Genomic DNA, 22,163 nt, shown 5'->3' with positions numbered 1-22,163 from the left:
AGAAAACACAGGATCCCCAGTGCTACTCTACATTACAGGTCAACATGTTTCTTGCTATGCGATTCGTCAGGACCTCAAAGACGTACCTAATCCTTCAAATATTTGGGCTGCCCATATTAGGGGAAGCAGAACCTAGAAGGTAGAAAGAGACATACATCAAATAAAAGAGACAAAATTAAACAGAAGTGGCATGTACTCACTGTCTTTAAAAATACCACATCAACTCGTGACGAAACCCAAAGGTGCCATGCAATAAACATACAATGATCATAGGGAGGAGGTTACAGATTAATATCGCTTCCTCACTGCTTACCCTTCAAATAATAAATGTAGGGCCTCATCGGGGGACAAACATCGAGATGCGTAAAATCCTCTGTGGTCTATGTAGACATAGAGAAAATACATAGACTTCAAGCCATGTGTTAAATAAATACAAGAAGGTAATCTTCTAAATATATGAGCATTGACCTGAGCACACACAATAAATACATGCGTTTTAATCAGGGAACCCTCTATTGGGGTCTGATATTTTTTCTTAGCTGAGCAGGGGGAGGTACAAAGTATATAAACACACGTATACAGAAAACGCGATAATTATAGAGTTAAAGCCATCAAACAATAAATATTGTCTGTCATAGATTGTATGCACATGTACCAACGATTCTCATCTATTTGGTTTCTATGAGGGTAGATAAAGGATGTAGTCTATACAAAGATTGTCTCAGTCAAGTAGTTAAATTAAGCCCCCAAACTGGGATACTGGCGGTATACAAACATCAAAAATTAATCTAAACACAACAAGTTGGACTAGTGTAGTCCAAAATAAAACAGCCGGTTACGTAGTGCCGGCAGCGGTATATAGTGAATAACAATGGTAGTGGAGCGTGACAGGCAGCGCGTCTCCAGATCACCATGAGCAACTGCCTGAGGCGTGTTATAATGTTACCCGGCCCCGCTCGCAGCGAGTGCCGGCTGGGGCGGAAAGAGGCTCCAAAGCGGCCTCATGTCTAGCAGACCTCGTTAGTAAGCAAACAGATTAACGCTCGCTTCTAAATTAAAGGGCCGAAGAATAGGGAAATTACAAACCACCCGATCACGATTCACTTACTTTACTAAAGTTGCGAAGTCGACTGTAGACCTATGCTCATTATGGTTCCCCGGAACTGGGGAAAGCGCTCACCCACGAGACTATAAAAGCCGAAGAACTCCAATTGGAATAGAGGAAGGACTGTGGAGGACACAACAAAAAAAAAAAAAAGCAGTATTGTGTCGGCCATCTTGGAAAGAGGGACAAGTCATCAGAACTCTTATAATAGATAACGATGTGACTCTAGAGACTACAGAGACCCAAAAGTATCATCAAAAATAACATCAAAAATCGAAACAGTAGCTGCAAGGTGGTGCACTAAGTGGGATAAAGGCACATTGGTTTGGTTTAGCCGGATCACGATATAAGGAAGGTGTGTCACCACTAGGGGAAAGCTAAAAATAAAGAAAGGGCTTGCAATAATACATAATAGTCCTCAGTGAATAAAGTTCACCCACTGAATGTCATCATTGAGTCCCAGGTTGTGGGTCTGAAGTCTAAACACCCATCGTTGTTCTTTCTCAAAAAGTCTAGTCGTGCAGTCTTTATTATCTCTAATAGTCTCTAGCACAATCCATTTCATGTCATCAGGAGTATGTCGTTTCTCAATGTAATGATTCGTCAACTTCGTAGATGATCTCTTGCACCTGATAGTGCTACGGTGCTCATTAATACGGACTTTAACCATTCTGGTCGTCATGCCTATATATCTGAGATTGCAGGGGCAAGTAATCATATAGATGCAGTATCTAGTGCGACAATTGGTATGGGATCTAAGTTGCCAGGTCTTGGGTTCACCTAGATCCACCTCTTGCATACAGTTAGTCAGGGTACAGACATTGCAGCCACCACAAGGGTAGTGGCCTTTGACTCTTAACCAATGACTCGGGTCCACGACATCTGTATGTCTGTGCGTCATTGGTCTCGTGTGAACTAGAAGGTCTTTAATTAATGTCTGTACCCTGACTAACTGTATGCAAGAGGTGGATCTAGGTGAACCCAAGACCTAGCAACTTAGATCCCATACCAATTGTCGCACTAGATACTGCATCTATATGATTACTTGCCCCTGCAATCTCAGATATATAGGCATGACGACCAGAATGGTTAAAATCCGTATTAATGAGCACCGTAGCACTATCAGGTGCAAGAGATCATCTACGAAGTTGACGAATCATTACATTGAGAAACGACATACTCCTGATGACATGAAATGGATTGTGCTAGAGACTATTAGAGATAATAAAGACTGCACCACTAGACTTTTTGAGAAAGAACAACGATGGGTGTTTAGACTTCAGACCCACAACCTGGGACTCAATGATGACATTCAGTGGGTGAACTTTATTCACTGAGGACTATTATGTATTATTGCAAGCCCTTTCTTTATTTTTAGCTTTCCCCTAGTGGTGACACACCTTCCTTATATCGTGATCCGGCTAAACCAAACCAATGTGCCTTTATCCCACTTAGTGCACCACCTTGCAGCTACTGTTTCGATTTTTGATGTTATTTTTGATGTTACTTTTGGGTCTCTGTAGTCTCTAGAGTCACATCGTTATCTATTATAAGAGTTCTGATGACTTGTCCCTCTTTCCAAGATGGCCGACACAATACTGCTTTTTTTTTTTTGATGTGTCCTCCACAGTCCTTCCTCTATTCCAATTGGAGTTCTTCGGCTTTTATAGTCTCGTGGGTGAGCGCTTTCCCCAGTTCCGGGGAACCATAATGAGCATAGGTCTACAGTCGACTTCGCAACTTTAGTAAAGTAAGTGAATCGTGATCGGGTGGTTTGTAATTTCCCTATTCTTCGGCCCTTTAATTTAGAAGCGAGCGTTAATCTGTTTGCTTACTAACGAGATCTGCTAGACATGAGGCCGCTTTGGAGCCTCTTTCCGCTCCAGCCGGCACTCGCTGCGAGCGGGGCCGGGTAACATTATAACACGCCTCAGGCAGTTGCTCATGGTGATCTGGAGACGCGCTGCCTGTCGCGCTCCACTACCATTGTTATTCACTATATACCGCTGCCGGCACTACGTAACCGGCTGTTTTATTTTGGACTACACTAGTCCAACTTGTTGTGTTTAGATTAATTTTTGATGTTTGTATACCGCCAGTATCCCAGTTTGGGGGCTTAATTTAACTACTTGACTGAGACAATCTTTGTATAGACTACATCCTTTATCTACCCTCATAGAAACCAAATAGATGAGAATCGTTGGTACATGTGCATACAATCTATGACAGACAATATTTATTGTTTGATGGCTTTAACTCTATAATTATCGCGTTTTCTGTATACGTGTGTTTATATACTTTGTACCTCCCCCTGCTCAGCTAAGAAAAAATATCAGACCCCAATAGAGGGTTCCCTGATTAAAACGCATGTATTTATTGTGTGTGCTCAGGTCAATGCTCATATATTTAGAAGATTACCTTCTTGTATTTATTTAACACATGGCTTGAAGTCTATGTATTTTCTCTATGTCTACATAGACCACAGAGGATTTTACGCATCTCGATGTTTGTCCCCCGATGAGGCCCTACATTTATTATTTGAAGGGTAAGCAGTGAGGAAGCGATATTAATCTGTAACCTCCTCCCTATGATCATTGTATGTTTATTGCATGGCACCTTTGGGTTTCGTCACGAGTTGATGTGGTATTTTTAAAGACAGTGAGTACATGCCACTTCTGTTTAATTTTGTCTCTTTTATTTGATGTATGTCTCTTTCTACCTTCTAGGTTCTGCTTCCCCTAATATGGGCAGCCCAAATATTTGAAGGATTAGGTACGTCTTTGAGGTCCTGACGAATCGCATAGCGAGAAACATGTTGACCTGTAATGTAGAGTAGCACAGGGGATCCTGTGTTTTCTTCTTTTTGTCTTTTTCACCACTCTTTAGTATGAGGGTTGGTGGCTATAGTTAACATCATTTTGTTATACTTTATGGGGAGTGTAGACATTATTTTACCATATCCCTATTCTTTGTTTTTAATCTTGTCAGAGGCACTAACATTTAATTAAAGATATCAACGGTTTGTACCTCTAGACATTTTTAAACTTTTCTACTCCAATCCTCGATTCCCATTTTTGACCGGTGCGCATTTCGCTCAAAAGATCTCCGGCAAAGAGCCCCCGTGTGGGGCCCGTCAGGCATTGCAGCGCCGGCCTGACGAGGAGCACAGCCCTATGATGAAGCATGTCACCGAAAGGTGAGTGAGGGCTCGTGCTTACAACCTTTTGGTTTTCCTGATATGCAGAACCGGTAGATACAATTTTCCTCTTTTTGGAACTGTGTGTGCAATTTTTTGGTTTATACAGTATTGGGAACTTCACACACTGGACCAGGAGTCTATCCTCCGAATATCCCACTCTCTGCCCCACTTGCTGTTGTTTTTTGACTATGTGTTTTGGGCCCTCCTTTGACCTCTGCACCTGACCGACCCTGTGTTGCTGGTGCAGTGACTTTGGGGTTGCCTTGAACCCCCAGCGGTGGGCTGCCTATGCCCAGGAACCTGAACTTGTAAATGCCTTACTTACCTGAAAAACTAACCAATACTTACCTCCCCCAGGAACTGTTGATTTTTGCAGTGTCCACTTTTAAAATAGCTTATTCCCATTTTAACTAAAACTATGTATGTTACTGCTCTAATTCAAAGTTCCTTACTTATCTGTGTGGAGTACCTTGCATTTTATGTATTTACTTCAAATCTTGAATCTTGTGGTTCTAAATTAAATTAGGAAAATATATTTTTCTATATAAAAACTATTGGCCTGGAGTTAAGTCTTTGAGTGCGTGTTCTCATTTATTGCCTGTGTGTGTACAACAAATACTTAACACTACCCTTTGATAAGCCTACTGCTCGACCACACTACCACAAAATACAGCATTAGAATTATCTAATTTTGCCACTATCTTTCCTCTAAGGGGAACCCTTGGACTCTGTGCACACTATCTCTTACTTTGAGATCCTATATACAGAGACAAGTTCCTACACCAGGGGTTGAAGATAACCAGTGTAATGCAAACAAGGCAATGCAACGTAATGTAAAAAGGTTCTATTAAGTGCACTGATACCTAAAAGGTGTAGTGGTGGTGAGACGTATACAGAAAATATCAACTGCATCAACTCTGCTTACAACTAAACTTCAAGGTCACGGACAGAATCCCTGAGACCAGGGCGTAAAAATGTCTAATGTAATTTAACATAATGTAATGTAAAAAGGATGTATTAAGCGCACTGTTACCTATAACAGTGTACTGGTGCTGAGACATGTACGTCAGACGGCAAGAGACTCAAAAGAATAAATTATTCTCGAACATAAGAGACAGCAAACAAAATTAACGAAAAACAGAAAAGTTTCAATGCTTTCGTGAGTGACAGGAGCTGGTTGGTAGCACACAAACTTCTCGGCAAGGAATTCAACGCGTTGGCCACAATCCCCGACAAGGCACAGGCACCTGGGAACTGAAAGTAAATAATCCAATGGCCTCAGGTGCGGCCTGGATCACGATGACCACATCTTGCTGCAGATACCGAGAACCATCATGGCAAGCACTAAATACCACACAAAGTGCCTTAAAGGTAAATACAAAAAATGACTGGATTCAAGCCAAGGGAAGCAAAGGAACGCCGAGGAAGCTGGGGGCAGGGGTTTGAATCCGTTGTACCCCGGAAACCGTAGAACCTGAAAACAGAGAATTACAATAGTCCAAGGAGCTGTGCACAGGCGCCCGAACCATCAATGGAGGCATCTTTGCGGGAAGGAAGGAAAAACTGCGAATAAGTCTCAAAATTAAGAACCAGGTAGAAGACAGCGTGTTGGCCGGAATCCAACAGCGCTACAAGGCCGTGCTGATGGATACACAGCACTAGGCAAATCTCTGCCTACATAACATAAAGGACATTAACTACAAAGAGGTTTTATCTTTTGATCATAATTCAGAACAACTTTCTCTGGTCTGCCCCTTAGTTAGGTCGGATGCTGAGAGGCTGTCTGCGGCTTCACTGAGCTATAAAGAGATACAATTCAGCCCTATTTTCATAAATACTTCTCATCGGACCGGTCCCTTTCCAAGGAGTGTATGTTGGAGGTGAAACGGTCAGAGAATTAGGCGATTTAAATGAATTAAAGAAACAAAAGAATGGCTAAAGCGATGAACAACGAAAGATTGGTCACTGAGGGGCTCGTGGAGGTAAACGCAGACAGACTAGAGGGTCAGGAAAATACGAACACGTGGCTTGGGAGTCCGAGTGGAATGAGGATTGTGGAAACCTGAGAGGTTCGGAGAGATGAAAAGTGTGGAAGGAGGCAGTAACACTCGCATCAGCAGCCGAAGGCCAGGAGCACAGCTATGCCGCCATGGATCGATGAAGTCCACCTTATGTATAAATTATGGGCTGGGATTACATTGAGCACTCGGAACATAGAGGGAAAGGCCTGGATCAGGTGTATTGCGAGGACTTAACGCCTAAAATAAAAACATCAGTTTCCTGGATTAGAAGTAGGAGGGTGAGTAGAAGGCCCCCACAGCTCGGAGGCAGAGTACACGCTGGTGAGTCGGAGGGGCACTAAGGGGTGCGCTCTGTTGGCACGGGGGCACCTTTCTTGGTGACTGGCGTTAGGAAACGTGTAGTATGGCAGAACTGCGACTACCTGCCTGGCCAAATCGTGCTGCAACCTGGTAGCTGGGTTCGGCTTGTACTTAGATGCTTTGAGTGAGGCAGCGATGCCCGCAGGGCACCGAGGTATGTCGCCATCCCAGCCATGCCCAGAGCACCGTGTGCGCGTGACTCACACCTGCAAACAGAGGGGAAGCAGTGCCAGCAAGCTGCGGCGTGATCCTGCAAGAGGCACACGGCGCTGGCACCACACCAAGGGGGCAGAGGGAGCGCTCTGTTCGCCCAGGACAGCGTCTGCCAAGCTGGTAGCACAAATGGGCCTCTGGTTCATGGCCTGCCCCCTTCTGAAGAGACAGCCTTCCTGGGAAACGAGCAGCAGGCACGCCCTCTGCTCCTGGCACTGGTAAAACGCATCTACCACGAGACGAGTTTTCCAGAGCCCGCCGGCCATGGCAGCAACAGTTGTACCCTTGGCACCGAAAGCCTCGTCTATAAACAAGAGGACAGACTTTACTTTGCGTGCTGAGCGCCTACTTTTAAGGAGGCAGGCTGTGCCAACCTCAACACCCCCCTCCCCCCCCCCCCAAACCGGTCCCCAAGCACTGTCCGTACATTGCCACATTGGTCTTGCAACTGGCACACAGCTGCAAGACATCAATAATGTAAACAAGTAAAAAAGAGTGTCTGCACATCTGCCCACCTGTCCCGGCATGAGAAAGTCCAGCTCCAGGGGGCTCGCTGGCATCACGATGATCTCAAAGTCTTCCAGCAGGAACACGTCCTCCTCCTCCAGGACTCTGTCCAGGAGCCCAATGGCCTCCTCTTCGTCCTCCATACTTGGGTTGAGTAAGGCGGGCTGGGGCTGCTGAGTGCAGAGCTTTAATTATAAACAGCGAGTTCTTCAGGGGTGCAGGCTCGCATCCTGTGAGAAGTGGAAGGGGCCACTCCGTGCAGCGCGCGCACTTAAAAAATCACTTCAACCCGCTTTCTTTCCACCTTTGATGCGGGTACTCTGAGTTTTATCAGTGCCCACCGCCTGCTAGAATCCTGCCCTCTGGCACCGTAGCCACCTCCCAACACAGCGCTGAAGCACCGTTTACGAGGCACTGAAGCTAGTAGGACTGTAAGCGGCCCACCGTGCCAATCCTGTTTTCGTGAGAAAGCCCAGTGCCAGCCCTAGGAGGAAGATCGGGTGCCAGCCTCGGGAGCAGGCAAGTCTCATGTGCCAGCCTCACTTCACCAGCCTGAGGAGCAGGCCAATCTCAGGAGCAGCCCGGTACCGACCTCACACCAGCCTCAGAAGCAGCACCGTGCCAGCCTCAAAAGAAAGCCAGTCTTAGTAGAGGTTCGTCTCATTTACCAGCTTCGAGAGCAGACAGGTGGCATTACCAGAAGCAAGTAGGTGTCTCAAGTGTCAGCCTCAAGAGCGGGCATCTGGCATTCCCACAAGCATGCCAGTACTTGACGTGCCAACCTCAGGAGTATCGCAGTCCCAGTCTACGGCGCGGGCCAGTCTCCGAGGCCACCCTCAGAAGCAGGTCGGTGCCAGTTTCAGTTACCGACCTCTGGAATAGTCCGGCACCCATGTGCCAATCTCAGGAGAATCAAAACGCCATCCTCTGCGCGTCAGCCAATAGTACCCATGGGTCGCTTCTGGGCAGCTCCCTGTCAGCTCCAGTGCCAATCCCTACAAATGGCTCATCGAGTCACTTTCCGAGCAACTTGGCTCTGCCCGTTGCCGTCTGCAAGGTAAACCAGCCAGGACGCGGCGTGTTCTTTGTTTTCAGCTCTCCAGGCTAAGTACAAAAAGTGAGAAAATGAAAAAAAAATCCCCCAAATCCTGCTGCTGCTCGACTAAGCTGCGCTGCCGGCCTCTACGACAACGGAAACGCCGAGCGACCAAGGACTGTCGACATGTCATGTGCAGTCATTGCACTCCTGACAGAAAAGGGGCAGGCTGGGGAAGCAGAGAAAACACATCGACTGGCACCACTTCCTGATTGCAGCTTCCGCGGAATAAAAATTAAAAAAAGGGAATCAACCTGCCTGCACCGACTTCCTTTCGTGTGCCTGGACTCTCCTACCAGGCACACAGAAAACTTCTGTGCTGTGTTTGAACTAAGAGAGGGAAGGGGGACGTGAAACAGGAAATGCTTGTGTGTACGCGGCTCAGACAGCCCCTTCAAGAGGGCCTACAGAGGGCCCTTTAATGCGGTGAGATGTGGGCAGGCACTGGGAGGAAACCCTCCCCCTCCACCCACACCAGGACTGCTGCAGAACTAACAGCTGCCCAGTGTTTCCTCCGATGAAATGACGGGCCTGGAGGCTCCGACCTATGGGAAGGACTGACTGTTGTGGCAATGCCCGGGGTTTGGTAACACACAGCAAACACTCTTGGCTTTGTTTATTTTATTTTTGTAGCGCCACGTGGCGCCTACGGCCATTTTAGGGCGCTTTACGAAAAATATACATGTAAAAGAAGACCTATTTATCACAATGCACAGCTAGTTGACAGCCCGCATCTTTGCGATTCGTTAAGCTGTTTTTCTATGAAGACTGTTCCTCAATCTTTTAAATATATTATCCATAAAGAATGCACTTAGCCTAGGTGACCACGTACGTCAATGTCCCGTAGGCCCCGTCTTTCAATAAATAAATCACTGCATTCTGGGACTGATACTGGAGTGCTCTAATTGAATCAATTACACAGACACATTTGACTGAAAAGACTTCTAAAAGGAAAGCCGAGGACTAGGATGTTTCATCCAACGACCCCAGGACTCACACTGCAGCGTGGGGGGTGGAAGGTAGGGCAGAAAATTACCCCTTGCTAAAATCTGAGTGCGAGGTTATAATTATAGCATGGCCGATCAGGCTCTAATCCTTCCGAGGTCGGTACATCGAGTTGGATACTAGTAAACTGTTCTCACAGTGTTACCACATAGGCAGGGCGTGTGTCATCATTAAAGTGAACACATAGTTTTAGTACACGGGTAGAAAGATGTAGCTCAATCAGCTAGCCACCTAAACTCCACGGCAGACAAGGCTGGCTTTGAAGTCTGTTCTCTCTTTTACCGGTCTCTGTAGTGTCGGTGCACTACACTGCCTGCACGGACGCTAGCGCAAAAATGACAGGTTGATGCTGGGTATGTTTGTAAGTGGCGTCAGCGGCTTCGGTTCATCGCATTGTACCCTCTGACCCCCACCCACTGGCCACACTTGATTCTATATCCCTCCACACGTGACCAGCAGGTCAAACACATTCAAATACAAACACGGAGGGGAGTCAGAGCGGCTCCCCTCTGATTACATTTTCACTGACAATGGTAGTGCCCTGCGACTAGTTACGTCACTGGTGCGACCGTACATTCCTCCCAAAAACAAATAACAAAGCAACTGAGGATCACAAACTAGTTGGGGCAGCAGTTCCCACCAAATGGTCTCGCAATCTCTGAGATGGGGCAGGATTGCCACGTAAACTGTATTTAGTACAAATAAATCTGTCTGTCTCTGGATTTTGTTCTGGGACACCAACAGGTGTCAAACTAGTTGCAACTGGTTCCGAATTTGGACTGGACACTGACTGAGAGGTCCAGAGATCGTTGTCTGAGTCAGGAACGGACATCTGATCAATATCAGACAACAGTGAGTCAGATTCTTCTCCACCCGGGTGGCTGTGGGGGATGAAATCTCTTGAACATGGAAATGCTCCTGGTGACGGTGGAAGTCCCTCGCCAGGAGACGACCATGGATCCACACCTGCGCATAATGGTCCTGGGATGATTGTCAAATGGCAGGCAGAGCTTACTTCCCGGAGAGTGTTCCATTAGCAGCACTGAATTTCCACAACGCTTATGGCTGGCTTTTTGATTTACACTGGTACGTCTCTGGTGGACCTGACAATCACCAATGGCTCCAGGTATCCACTGCCAGTGATGAGGAATGGAATCTACCACTGCTTGACCTAAGGAGATATGCCCGGGAGCCTGGCCAGAAGTGGAATGGGGAGTCTGTCGATAGTTCCACAAGAAGGTATATATGGCATGTTCACTTGACTGACCACTGGCTGCAGCGATTCGTACAAATTTCTTTAATGTATGCATGAATCTCTCGACTTCCCCATTCACCTGGGGCCATTGCAGTGTGATCCGTTGGTGTTGGATACCAGTGGTCTCAAAGTAAGACGCAAGCTCTCTACTGTGAAATGGGGGGCCATTGTCAGTTCTTATTTCAGAGATAAGGCCGTGAGTGGCCAGGATCTTCTCAATCCAGGGAATAGCAACCTTAGCCATGAGAGCAGGGATGATCTCCATTTCGGGATATTTGGAGAAGTCATCAAGCATCACCTGGTGTATTGTCCATCAGGTAGACTCCCAAAATCGAGACTGGCTGAAACCCATGGTTGTTATGGACCTGGTTCAGTCTCAGCAGGGACAGGCCGGCTGGATTCTGCAGAGGCTTGACACCATTTGCACAACCGCACCATGTTCTCGACTTGCTCGTCCATTAGGGGAAACCACACCTTCGTCCAAAGTCGACTCTTAGTTTTCACCATGCATTGGTGTTCCTTGTGTGCCAACTGTACCACCCGGTCATTGAGGGGGGACGGAATTACTAACCGGTAGCCTCGCAGCAAGCACCCATCGGGGTCCACTGATAGTTCCTTGCGAACATGGTACAAGCTCTCCATTATTTGCTTGGCGGTGGGGTTGAGCGAGGGTAGGTGCTTCCTCACGGCATGCCACTGATTGGAACGGATTGCCTGCAAGGCTTTCTGAAGTCAGTCATCTTGTGCGTGGCCTGAATTATCGTGTCGGCTGAGACAGATAACGGTCGGGACCTGTCAAACACATACCTTACATACTTCTTGGTTTCATGAGCTTTGTGGATTTCTCTAGCAGTGGCAGCTCGCGGATGACGAGACAAGTAGTCAGCCGGATTATCCAACCCCGGCCGTTATTCCAAACAACATCTATAGTCCTGCAATTGAAGCATCCATTTTTCTATCCATGGCGGGGGTTTCAACACGGTCCCGTTGAAGAGAGGAATGAGTGGCTTATGGTAGTGGTGATGAAGAACGGTTGGCCATATACATAAAGGTGAAAATGCTTGCAGCCCCAGTGCATAGCTATGGCCTCTTTCTCAATTTGCGAGTACCGTTGCTCAGTGTCAGTCAATGACCGGCTCGCAAATGTCACTGGTGACCACTCATCATTGTCTTGTTTTTGGAGCAACATGGACCCAAGGCCTTTTGGGCCAGCGTCAACTGTAAGTTTTGTGTCCTTGTGGGGATCAAAGTATTGTAGAATGGTGTCACTGGATAAGGCGTCCTTGGTGGCTTCAAACGCAGTTTGCTGGGCTGACCCCCACACCCAACATTCTGAAGACTTCGTCAGGTTTCTGAGAGGCTGTGTCAACGTGGAAAGGTCCTTAATAAAACGACCACAGTAATTGACCATTCCGAGAAAGCTTCGGACTTCAGTCACATTGGTGGGTGGGGGCACGTCCTTAATGTCATGCACCTTCTCAGGATCTGGTGCGACTCCATGCGCTGAGAACACATATCCAAAAAACTGGATCTTGTTGGTGAGAAACTCACACCTTCGGGGGTGAAGGGTTAGGCCGGATTCCTTGAAGCACATGTAGCACGCTCTTGAGCTTGGCATTATGCTCTGGGATGGTCGCTGCATGGATTAAGATGTCATCACTGACATTGATAGTGCCAGGCAAATTTGCTAGAAGTTCGTGAATGACATCATGAAAAACCTCAGCAGCACTAGAGATGCAGAAATTCAGTCTTTTGTAACGCCTTAATCCTACATGTGTCAAAAACATTGTTATATAGCATGACTCCTTTGCCAGAACCAACTGGTAGTACCTTGAGCGTAAGTCCAGCTTGGGGAACCAACAGGATCCGCTTAGTTCACCTATCAAGTGAACTAAGAGGGGGTTAGATGTCTTTGTGCTTGATAGCAACGTTGGGGAGACGCAGGTCTACGAAGATGTGTACTTCTCCTCGCTGTTTGGGCTTCCGCGTGAACACTATCGGAGTGGGCCCGGTTACTCGTTCTATGATGCCAGCAGCTTCAAGCTTGTCCAGCTCTTTCTCTACCTGTGATCTGAGGTGGAATGCAATGCGTCGGTGCCGGAGTACCACTGGCTGCACAGTCTTATCGATGTGTAGTTTTACCTCTCTATGATGCAAACAGCGTATCCACTCAAACACTTCGCGGAATTGGTGAAGGAGTTCATTCACCGATTCTTGATGTATGCCAAAAGCAAAGGTGACGACACACAAATCTTGTGCTGTTTGGCATCCCATTAGCATTCCATGCCCTTCTTCAGTCACATATTCTTGTGGGTTGACCGACCGTGATCTATACACAATGGATGTCTGGAATCTGCCCTTAAGGGCGAGTGGCGTATTCTGGCCATACGCGTAAACTTTTACTTTTGCTGCCTTTAAGACGGGTGCCGGACCATCTGGTGATATACAACAGCAGCCAAAATATTTATGGAGGCACCAGTGTCAACAACAGCAAGGGTTGGATGGGCGCCTACCTTGATCTGGCACCGGACAGTTTCTTGGACGATTGGGCTGCATTGCCTATGGTGAACAAGGAGTGGATGACATGTTCCTCAGCGTCATCGTCATCCATGTCACTGCCTCTCTCGGACCTGCTTGTGGTGGCATTGACAGAGGCATTTCCTGGTCGTGGTTTGCTCGATCTGCATACCTTCACAAGGTGATTGAGCTTCCTGCAGCCTGCTCATTTCTTTCCTTGGGCGGGGCAGTAACTTGGCCGGTGCAATGGTCCACCACAATACTCACACAGCCTTGATGGAGGCCTGCTGTTTCAGGGTCTCACTTTGTTAGGAGGTAGTGCCACAGTGTTGACTGGTTCTTCCTTGATTGGTCTTTGGAGTGCTGCCTCCATATGTGAGGCTTGGGCCTTGGATAACTCTTTAGTGCGTCCCATCATGAGGATGTCAGGTAGGGACCTCCCAGATTCCTCAAGGATTCTTTCTCGCAGCTTTGCTGACGCGCAGCCCTGAATCACTTGGCCTCTGTTCTCTTCGGTCTTATCAATGTCTACATGAGCCCCCTCGCTGACATCGCATGCAAACACAACATCAACATCATCTCCTACGCCGACGACACCCAGCTGATACTCTCCCTCACCAAAGACCCAGCCAAAGCCAAAACCAACCTGCAGTATGGAATGAAAGACGTCGCAGAATGGATAAAACTCAGCCGCCTGAAGCTGAACTCAGACAAGACGGAAGTCCTCATCCTCGGAAACTCCCCGTCCGCCTGGGACGATTCCTGGTGGCCCACAGCCCTGGGTACCGCACCGACCTCCTCAGACCACGCACACAACCTCAGATTCATCCTGGACCCCCTTCTCACCATGACCAAGCAAGTCAACGCCGTCTCGTCCTCTTGCTTCCTCACACTCCGCATGCTCCGAAAGATCTTCAGCTGGATCCCCGCTGACACCAGAAAAACTGTGACCCACGCCCTCGTCACAAGCCGCCTGGACTACGGAAATACCCTATATGCAGGAATCACCGCAAAACTTCAGAAACGTCTTCAGCGAATACAAAACGCCTCTGCATGCCTCATCCTCGATGTACCCCTCCACAGCCACATCTCCGCCCACCTGAGACACCTACACTGGCTACCCGTCAACAAAAGGATCACCTTCAGGCTCCTCACCCACGCACACAAAGCCCTCCACAACAAGGGCCCAGAATACCTCAACCATCGCCTCACCTTCTACACGCCCACCCGTCAACTTCGATCCACCAGCCTCGCTCTCGCCGCCGTCCCTCGCATCCGCCGAACCACTGCAGGTGGGAAATCCTTCTCCTAGCTGGCAGCCAAGACGTGGAATTCCCTCCCCGCCCACCTCAGGACCACCTCGCCTTTCGGAGTCAGCTCAAGACCTGGCTCTTCGAGCAGCAGTGGCCCCCCCCCCCCAGAGCCTTGAGACCCTCACGGGTGAGTAGCGCGCTGTATAAATATGATTGATTGATTGATTGCGAACCCACAATTGCTGGCTAGGTCTTTAAGTCTCATGTGGAATTAATCAATCGATTCTTCTGCTTGCTGTCTGGCTTGCCTGAACACAAAACGTTCGTAGTCTGTGTTAGCCATGGGTTTGAAATGCATATTTAGGGCAGCTATCAAGGTTACATGCATTTTAGGGATGGCCTCTGTGAGGTTTTTGGATATTTTGTAGATGTCTTTTCCCCTGAGGTGTAAGATCACATCTCTTTTCTGTGCATTTTCGACTTTGGTGGCCTCGAAAAACAGTAGGGCTCTGTTAACCGATTCCTTCCACAGCGGGGCTTGTGAAGACAGGGCTCCTTCAACGACAAAAGGCTCAACTGGAGGGATGGCAAACATGTTGAGTCAAACACAGGAAATGGATGATGTGGCTTTCTCTAGTCTGTAGTGCGCGAGGAGGGGAGATACTTGTTCAATCTCACAGTATTTGTGCCACTCGCAATTTAAATGAGCATTATCTGTCCTGTTGTGCTGTGTCCTCTGGGTGATGTCTATGCGGTACTTAGCTGTACAATATTCAGCATCTAGTGTTTTTAAACATACATTTTTTGATTTAATTTTTTTTCCCAGTAATGTGCAGCACAGTGGGATTTGGACTGTAATAATTAAGGCTTGTTCCTTCTATCCTTTTATATGTCTATTTTTGTTTCTGTACTTGTGAGCACTTGAAATAGTCACAGTACCTTCATGGTGGAGCACATCAGGCAGGATGATGAGGTTACAGCTGCCCTTGCCGAACTTTCAGTTCCAGCACTCCTGTCTCACTGAAAGGCCATGTGTGGCAGCGGGTCTTAGTCTTCAGAGCTGACCAGGGGGAGGCGGGGCCTTGAAGGTAGGTAAGCGTGCTTGAGCACGCACTGAAACAACGTGCTCCACTCCTCAGTGTCGGCTCAGAGAGTTTCTGAAAGGCTGATGAGAATTCCAAAGTCTCCGATGACGGTCGGACTGCGGGAGAGGCATCGCCGTGTAAACGCATGTGGCACGAGCACCGTGTGTGATCAGCGGCTGCCGCGCTGTGTTGAATCACGGTAAGGGTGTGACTCCCTCGTCGTCAAAATGTAGTGTCGGCGCACTACACTGCCTGCACAGACGCTAGTGCATAAATAACAGGCTGACGCTGGGTATGTATTGAAGTAGCGTCAGCAGCTTCAGTTTATCGCTTTGTACCCTCTGACCCCTGCCCACTGGTCACACTTTATTTTATATCCCTCCACCCATGAACGGCAGGTCAAACACATTCAAATACAAACACGGAGGTAAGTCAGAGCGGCTCACCTCCAATTACATTTTCACTGACAATGGTAGTGCCCCATGACCAATCACGTTACTGGCGCAACACTACAGTCTCAACGTCTTAAGCTGACCATGCACTCTACCCACCCTGTCTCCAAATAATGTGTTTTATTTACTTCAGATGAGCTCCATGGTCTTCAGCTTTGCGCTAACTTGGTCTTCAAAGTCAGAGGAAAGCAGAAATGTCCACTTTTTTGTACGGTAGCCCAGCGCCCAATTAAACCCAGTTGAGACCCTTAGGCAATCGAAATATTGGACCCCCCTCGCAAATAATCTCTTAACATGTTTTTAATTTTACCAACCAACAATTTTAATAAACCAATTTTATTACACAAAACGAAACATTACACGTATGTAGTTTGCACCGTTTTCTTTTTTTTTTTTTTTTACAAACTGACAGTTGACAAAAGAGCTTGTAAGAGACAAACTTATGTGAATCTGATGGCTATGGTTTATGTATTAAGCTGTTAATGGGTACATTACATTAATATAGTATTTTCTCTATAGAATCTTTAATGTAAAGTTTTTGTTTCTTTGGGTTGATTCATTTTTTTCTATCTTTTGGAAACAATTTAAGAAAGCTTGATTGTCATTTTCTTTCAAGATCAAATCAATATTATTTTGATCCATTGTCGCAGGGCCCCTAAAAGAAGTGGGGCCCACAGGCCGGTGCCTACTTTGCCTATTTGGAAATCTAGCACTGCTGTAGCCCCTCTTGCCTCATTTTTACACTGCTTTGTCAATCCCACTTACTGCACCAAATCCCTCCATTGAATGCATCTGTGCTCTCTTTCACCTGACCTCCATCTGCATCAATTCCCAACCTGTGGCTCTTCGTTCTCTCAATACGCCCCTCTTCCTTTTGACTTTTGGCACCTCTTAAGTTCCATTCCCAAATGCCACCTGTGCCCCAAACTTTGGTGAAGGTATCACAGCAGTAGTTCTGCCAACACTACAGACACTCCAGCAGCTCTTGAATAAACTAACGACTTCACACAAAAGTCATCAATTGACAATCAACTTTTCAAGAACATCAATTTCTCATGGCTACTTTCATTCTAAGGCTTCCCCTGCGACTGCTTACTTTGCCTTCCCCAAGCATGAATCCCATAACTGAAATCTGTTCTTTCTCCTGGCATGGTGAAAAGCCTTGCACTGATCTGGAGGACCATGCTAGCCATTAGTTTGCCATTCAGAAGAGCTTAAAATAAGAAAAAAACATCTATGCAGATGTTTGAATCATTATATGCTGGAGACAGCCCATAAGTATTTCTTTTAATACCACGGATATCCAATATAGCCTTAGAACCCGCCGTAGCGGGCTCTACTGGCTATTAAAGGCCCGCTCCCCGCGTTAAATGCCCGAGCTGAAGGCGAGGGCATTTAACAAGGGAGAGGGACTTTAATAGCCGGTAGAGCCCGCTACGGCGGGTTCTAAGGCTATTAGAACATTCTGCCACTCAGGGCAGAATGTTCGATTAAAAAAAAAAAAATTCACGGAGCCCGAGGGGATTAAAATCCCCTCGGGCTCCGTGAGGCTTTGTTCACAGCTGTTGCTGTGAACAAAGCGAACATTGGAATGTTGGTGCTGCGGGCTTTTACCGGCCAGAAAAAGCCCGCAGCACTCCATTGTTTTCACTGGAGCCCCCAGCATTCCAATGTTCTAATATTACAGAGAAAAGATACTCTGGGTATACCCTCAAGATATGTTTTGTGGCTGGAACCTAGCTCTGATCAAGAAAAAGTATTATCTTGAACTCCCACAAAGGTTTGAGCCTCTCAAGGTGATATTATCCTGCCTTGAGGGGAAGGAGCACATATGATGAAGCATGCCACAATAAAGTGGGTGAGAGGTCTCTTTCCATTATCTCAGAATATCCGAATATAAAAAGACCAAGAAGGACTGAGCTTACTATCTAGGACCAACATACCTATGGTTTTTATTGTCTAAGGCTAGGAGGCTGTATGTAGGGGTTATTTTTCCTCACTAACCCTATAGCGTGTAATTAACTCATTAAGTCCCAAATATATACCCACATTGTGCTTCAGCGTCCTAACTTTAAAAGATACTGAGCACCTAGAATTTCTTTGGAATGGTCTTCCATCACAGGACCTTTTCATCTACATGGACACATTTTTTTCCAACGAAAGGAAGCTCCATTTGTTAAGGCATAATGGCAGCTGCTAAACCTTGTTGCCCCCAAACCACCCTGTCCCATCCACCCTTGGTTCCCGAGCCTCCTCATATCTGTCTTAAGCTTGCAAGTTCCTCCTCGCTGGCGTGCTTCAATTATGATACCACCCCAAATGCTGACATCTGCCCTCTCCTTCAAGAGCTTTAAGGCACCAAACTGTGCTACAATCCTACCTCTTGCCTCTCTTACCACCTTACATCACAGTGACTATCAGAGACGGTGGGATGACTTCAATCACCACTAAGTCATGCAGTTACTGCACTCGATTGTCCAAATGAGCACATACAGATTTCAAGAAACTTCCACTGACCACCCCCCTTCATGTTTAATCCACTCCCAGATGGCATTCAGTTCCAACATGAATCAGCAATATCCTTGTGTGCCAAAGTGAATCAGTATGCCAATGATCGAAGGCATAACAGTCTTCCTATGTTAAGGCATTCACCATCTGAAGGGAAGCCTAATGCTCAGTTCAATCGTAGAAACCAAGATCAACAGACAAGCCCATGTCCAAGGTTGGTTAACAGACATGAACTTGTTAACCTAGAAAAAAAATCACACCAACCTTTTCCATTATTTCTAACTCCCTCAGCCTTATCAACAATAAACTCTTCTTCAGAACTCTGATGATCAAAGGCACCCAGAGAGTGTGGTAATAACTATCTTTCTTCTCAAAAGTAAAACCTTAGTGTGGTGCAGTGCAAACTCCCTAATGGATATCCTTGCTTCACTGTCATCATATCTGCCCTTACCAGAGTTCCTACAAACCATCTTCACTCCGTTTTAGACACTGAATTCCTCTCCTTACCCATATCGTTCTTTGAAACCCTTACAGGTTTCCTATTGGGACTCCCACTCAGGGTACAAGCAAACCGATACTGGCTGGTATCAGACACAAGATATCCATACTGCAATACAGTAAATGATTTATTCCATGAATAGCACAATATAACTTCTGTCACTGACTCTCTGAAGTTCCTACGTGCATGAATTCCAACTTTCTCAAATTAATCTACAAGAAAACCAAAATGATGACCGTGGGTGCTCCTCCCTACGTGGATCTCCCTTCCGGTAGCCCTCTGGGGCAAAATCCCTTCCTGTATCTTCCGAGTGAGTCAAAAAGCTTGGTTTCTTCCTTGACCACAATCTCTCTTTTACTTCTCAAATGAACCACATTTTAGTCTCATAGATCAGGCTGCTCAATAAAACATTTTACATTCTTCTTCATGATTGCCAGAAATCCAGTGGTACAAGCCATCATTATTTTATGCCTGGGTTATGGTAACTCTCTCAAATCTGGCCATGCTGTAGTCTAATTTCTCATCTACAAAACGTGCAGAATTCTGCTTCATGACTTATTCTCGGAATTTCTCACCACTCATTTTTTGCTCAGTTTCTAGTGAATCTTGGCTGGCTCCCTGATGCAAAGGGCTTAATCTTCAAGAAACTTTGCCTCAGCCACAGAAGAATGTTATTTCTTGCAGACTGCTGCTTGTTGCGGTAAGCTAATGCCAACCTTTTCAGCATCCATAGCATTAATGAAGCATGGGCAGGTGGTCGATCTTTTTTAACCCAGCAAGTAATATCTAAACCAGTGTTCTACTTTGCTGCACCTGCAATCCAATCATCTTTCTTTAAAAAAAATTGAAACATTTCTGTCTTCATCTTCTACCTAGGCAATTTTTCTGTTAAGGCCCTGCGGGGTAACACCACATTTTGCAGGTGTAACCAATCATGAATGGGGAGGGCAATGTATCGGTATTCAGTAGTAGGATATTCGGTTCAAATGTATCTGAAATTCCTGTGCTTGACTCTTCTCAGGTCGGTAGATAACTGGAACTCCAAAGGAGGCAGAGAAAAGGTTCCACTTATAAAAGAACTAATAAAGGGACCCATGATGGCTGCCATGTTCTTAAATGCTCACATTGCCAAGACAAGGGAATTTACCATATGATAGAACAAGGGAATGATCATAGGGTAATGCCACATTAGAGTGTCCATCTAATATCAAATCAAGAGAAAGAGAGAGGGGCCATCCACACAACTGATGACCTTTGGGTAGACCAGAGGGACAGAAGTCCTGATCTATGAAGAGCTAGGGCTTAGCAGTGCCAGTGGTACCATATCCCCTTTCCCATGTCATTACTGGTGGTCCCTACACTGAATCCCTTTACCAGTCAGCTCATGGTGGATCTTTTGGCCTTACTTTACTCACCTGCTCTAGTTGCCAATGTATCTTACAGGTAAGAATACATCTTTACTGAAAAGGGCTGCCACCAGCATGCCAGACGAAGTGTGATTTGCCGAGGGTAGGGAACTTGTGAGTCCCCGCAGTAATGGACCAGAGGAATGGATGCTACGGGGGTCAGAATATGAGAAGGAATGTTTCAGACAGATCCTGAGGACTTAGAATTCTCAAATATGTGGTACGGGTAACTGAGGAAGGAACAGAGGGATAGAGCATGGGAAGAATGAGGTGCTGAGTGAGACAGACAGAAAGAGACAGGGTGAGAGCAGTCTTCTCTTTCCCTGACCAGAATGCTAAGAAGTTGGACAGAACGTAGGTACATACCTCCTTCTTCTGATGCCAGAAGGCAGGTCAGGATGTATGGTATGATGTCACACATTCAAGGCGACTGGGGACAGAGATTATACATTATAAGTGCAGGTAAAGGGAAGGTAAAGTAATTTATCAAGGAATATGAAACACCACAAAAAAAGGATCTGCCTTGGCTAGCCCAGCAGACCCATTATGATCTTCAAGATGTACTGCACCACTTAAAAGGTAGAATGACCAATGCAGTCCCAAACCTTGCATGAAACTGGAGAATCTGAGACAGCTTTGCAATAAAAAAGGCAAGGTATCACCAATGAAGTGGAGAAACTAAAAATGAAAAAAAAGTAAAGCAGAATAAAGCTTTCAAAGCTCCGTGACACACATCACCCCTGAACTTCCAAAAAGAACTGATGATGCACCTTACGTAGAGCACCTCACGTAGCACCATCAGTGATCCCGCCCTTTCCACCCCCCTTCCCCTATTCTTGGCCTCAGGGCCCCGTTCTTATCTAGGGCATCCCTACGTTATTCGTATGCATACAATCTAGAATCATTCACTTTTTTTTGTATTTTGCTTTGATGGTTCCAAACATGAACAGAAGAATTAAGCCTTCATGGACACACTGACTAAAGTGACGAAAGTGGCGCCCTTCTAATGGTTCCACTTCACGCCCTTTCAGGAAGATGCAGGAAAACAATATTCCAGGCAATTCTTGAGGAAGATAGGAAAACATATCTCTGAGGTTCATATAGAAAAAAAACTGTTAGATCGTGTTTCTACCCACATACGTGCCTCAGCCCACACTTGCTTCTCTTTAAATAGCTAAAACATTCCCCATTTAGGGTTCCAGCTGCAATTTCGTAAACAGATGCCATTGGCTCCCACGCCAAAAACTGCAGGCAGCACACCAAATTTTTAAGAGGCACCAATGTCAAATACTAGCTAACTGGATGTTGAAAACAATTGTAATCAAGTCAGCTGTACACCCCATGCTTTCACCCACTCACTTCTAACCCCTCTCACCCTATCTGCAGACTTCCCTTAATCATGCACGCATCCTCGATACACATTATCATTCCATATTATGATTGTATTTTTAAAGCGCGTCAAGTACCCAAATTAGGGCATCCTGGCACTGCGGAGTAAGGAATGATAAAACAAATTAGCCAAAGAGCCATGTTTCATTTTTCTTTCTGAAGATCAGATAGTTTGCTTATAATCTGATGGTAAGTGGGAGATTATTTCAAAGTTTAACAGCTCGAAAGTAGTATTTTCCAGCAATTAGCAAACTTTTCTTTTTAGGAATGGAAAGCAGATGTTCCCAAGAATA

At 46.2% G+C, this 22,163-nt stretch overlaps 1 protein-coding gene across 4 annotated transcripts in view; it reads right to left on the bottom strand.

Moving 5' to 3' along the window:
• ABR (ABR activator of RhoGEF and GTPase) overlaps positions 1-22,163 on the bottom strand; it is an 826,710-nt gene that overhangs the window by 393,534 nt on the left and 411,013 nt on the right. The window contains exon 1 of one of the 4 annotated variants that reach the window (XM_069226278.1): positions 7,414-7,682. The exons of the other annotated variants lie outside the window; for them this stretch is intronic. Coding sequence (XP_069082379.1) covers positions 7,414-7,548 — 135 coding nt within the window. The 5' untranslated portion in view covers positions 7,549-7,682. Of the gene's footprint in view, positions 1-7,413; positions 7,683-22,163 lie in introns of those variants that run through there. 4 annotated transcript variants of the gene reach the window in all.

This window comes from Pleurodeles waltl, chromosome 3_1, assembly GCF_031143425.1.
Source record: "Pleurodeles waltl isolate 20211129_DDA chromosome 3_1, aPleWal1.hap1.20221129, whole genome shotgun sequence".
Classification (NCBI taxonomy): Eukaryota; Metazoa; Chordata; class Amphibia; order Caudata; family Salamandridae; genus Pleurodeles; species Pleurodeles waltl.
The sequence above is the reverse complement of the archived record's forward strand: the minus strand, read 5'-3'. Positions and strand labels throughout refer to the sequence as shown.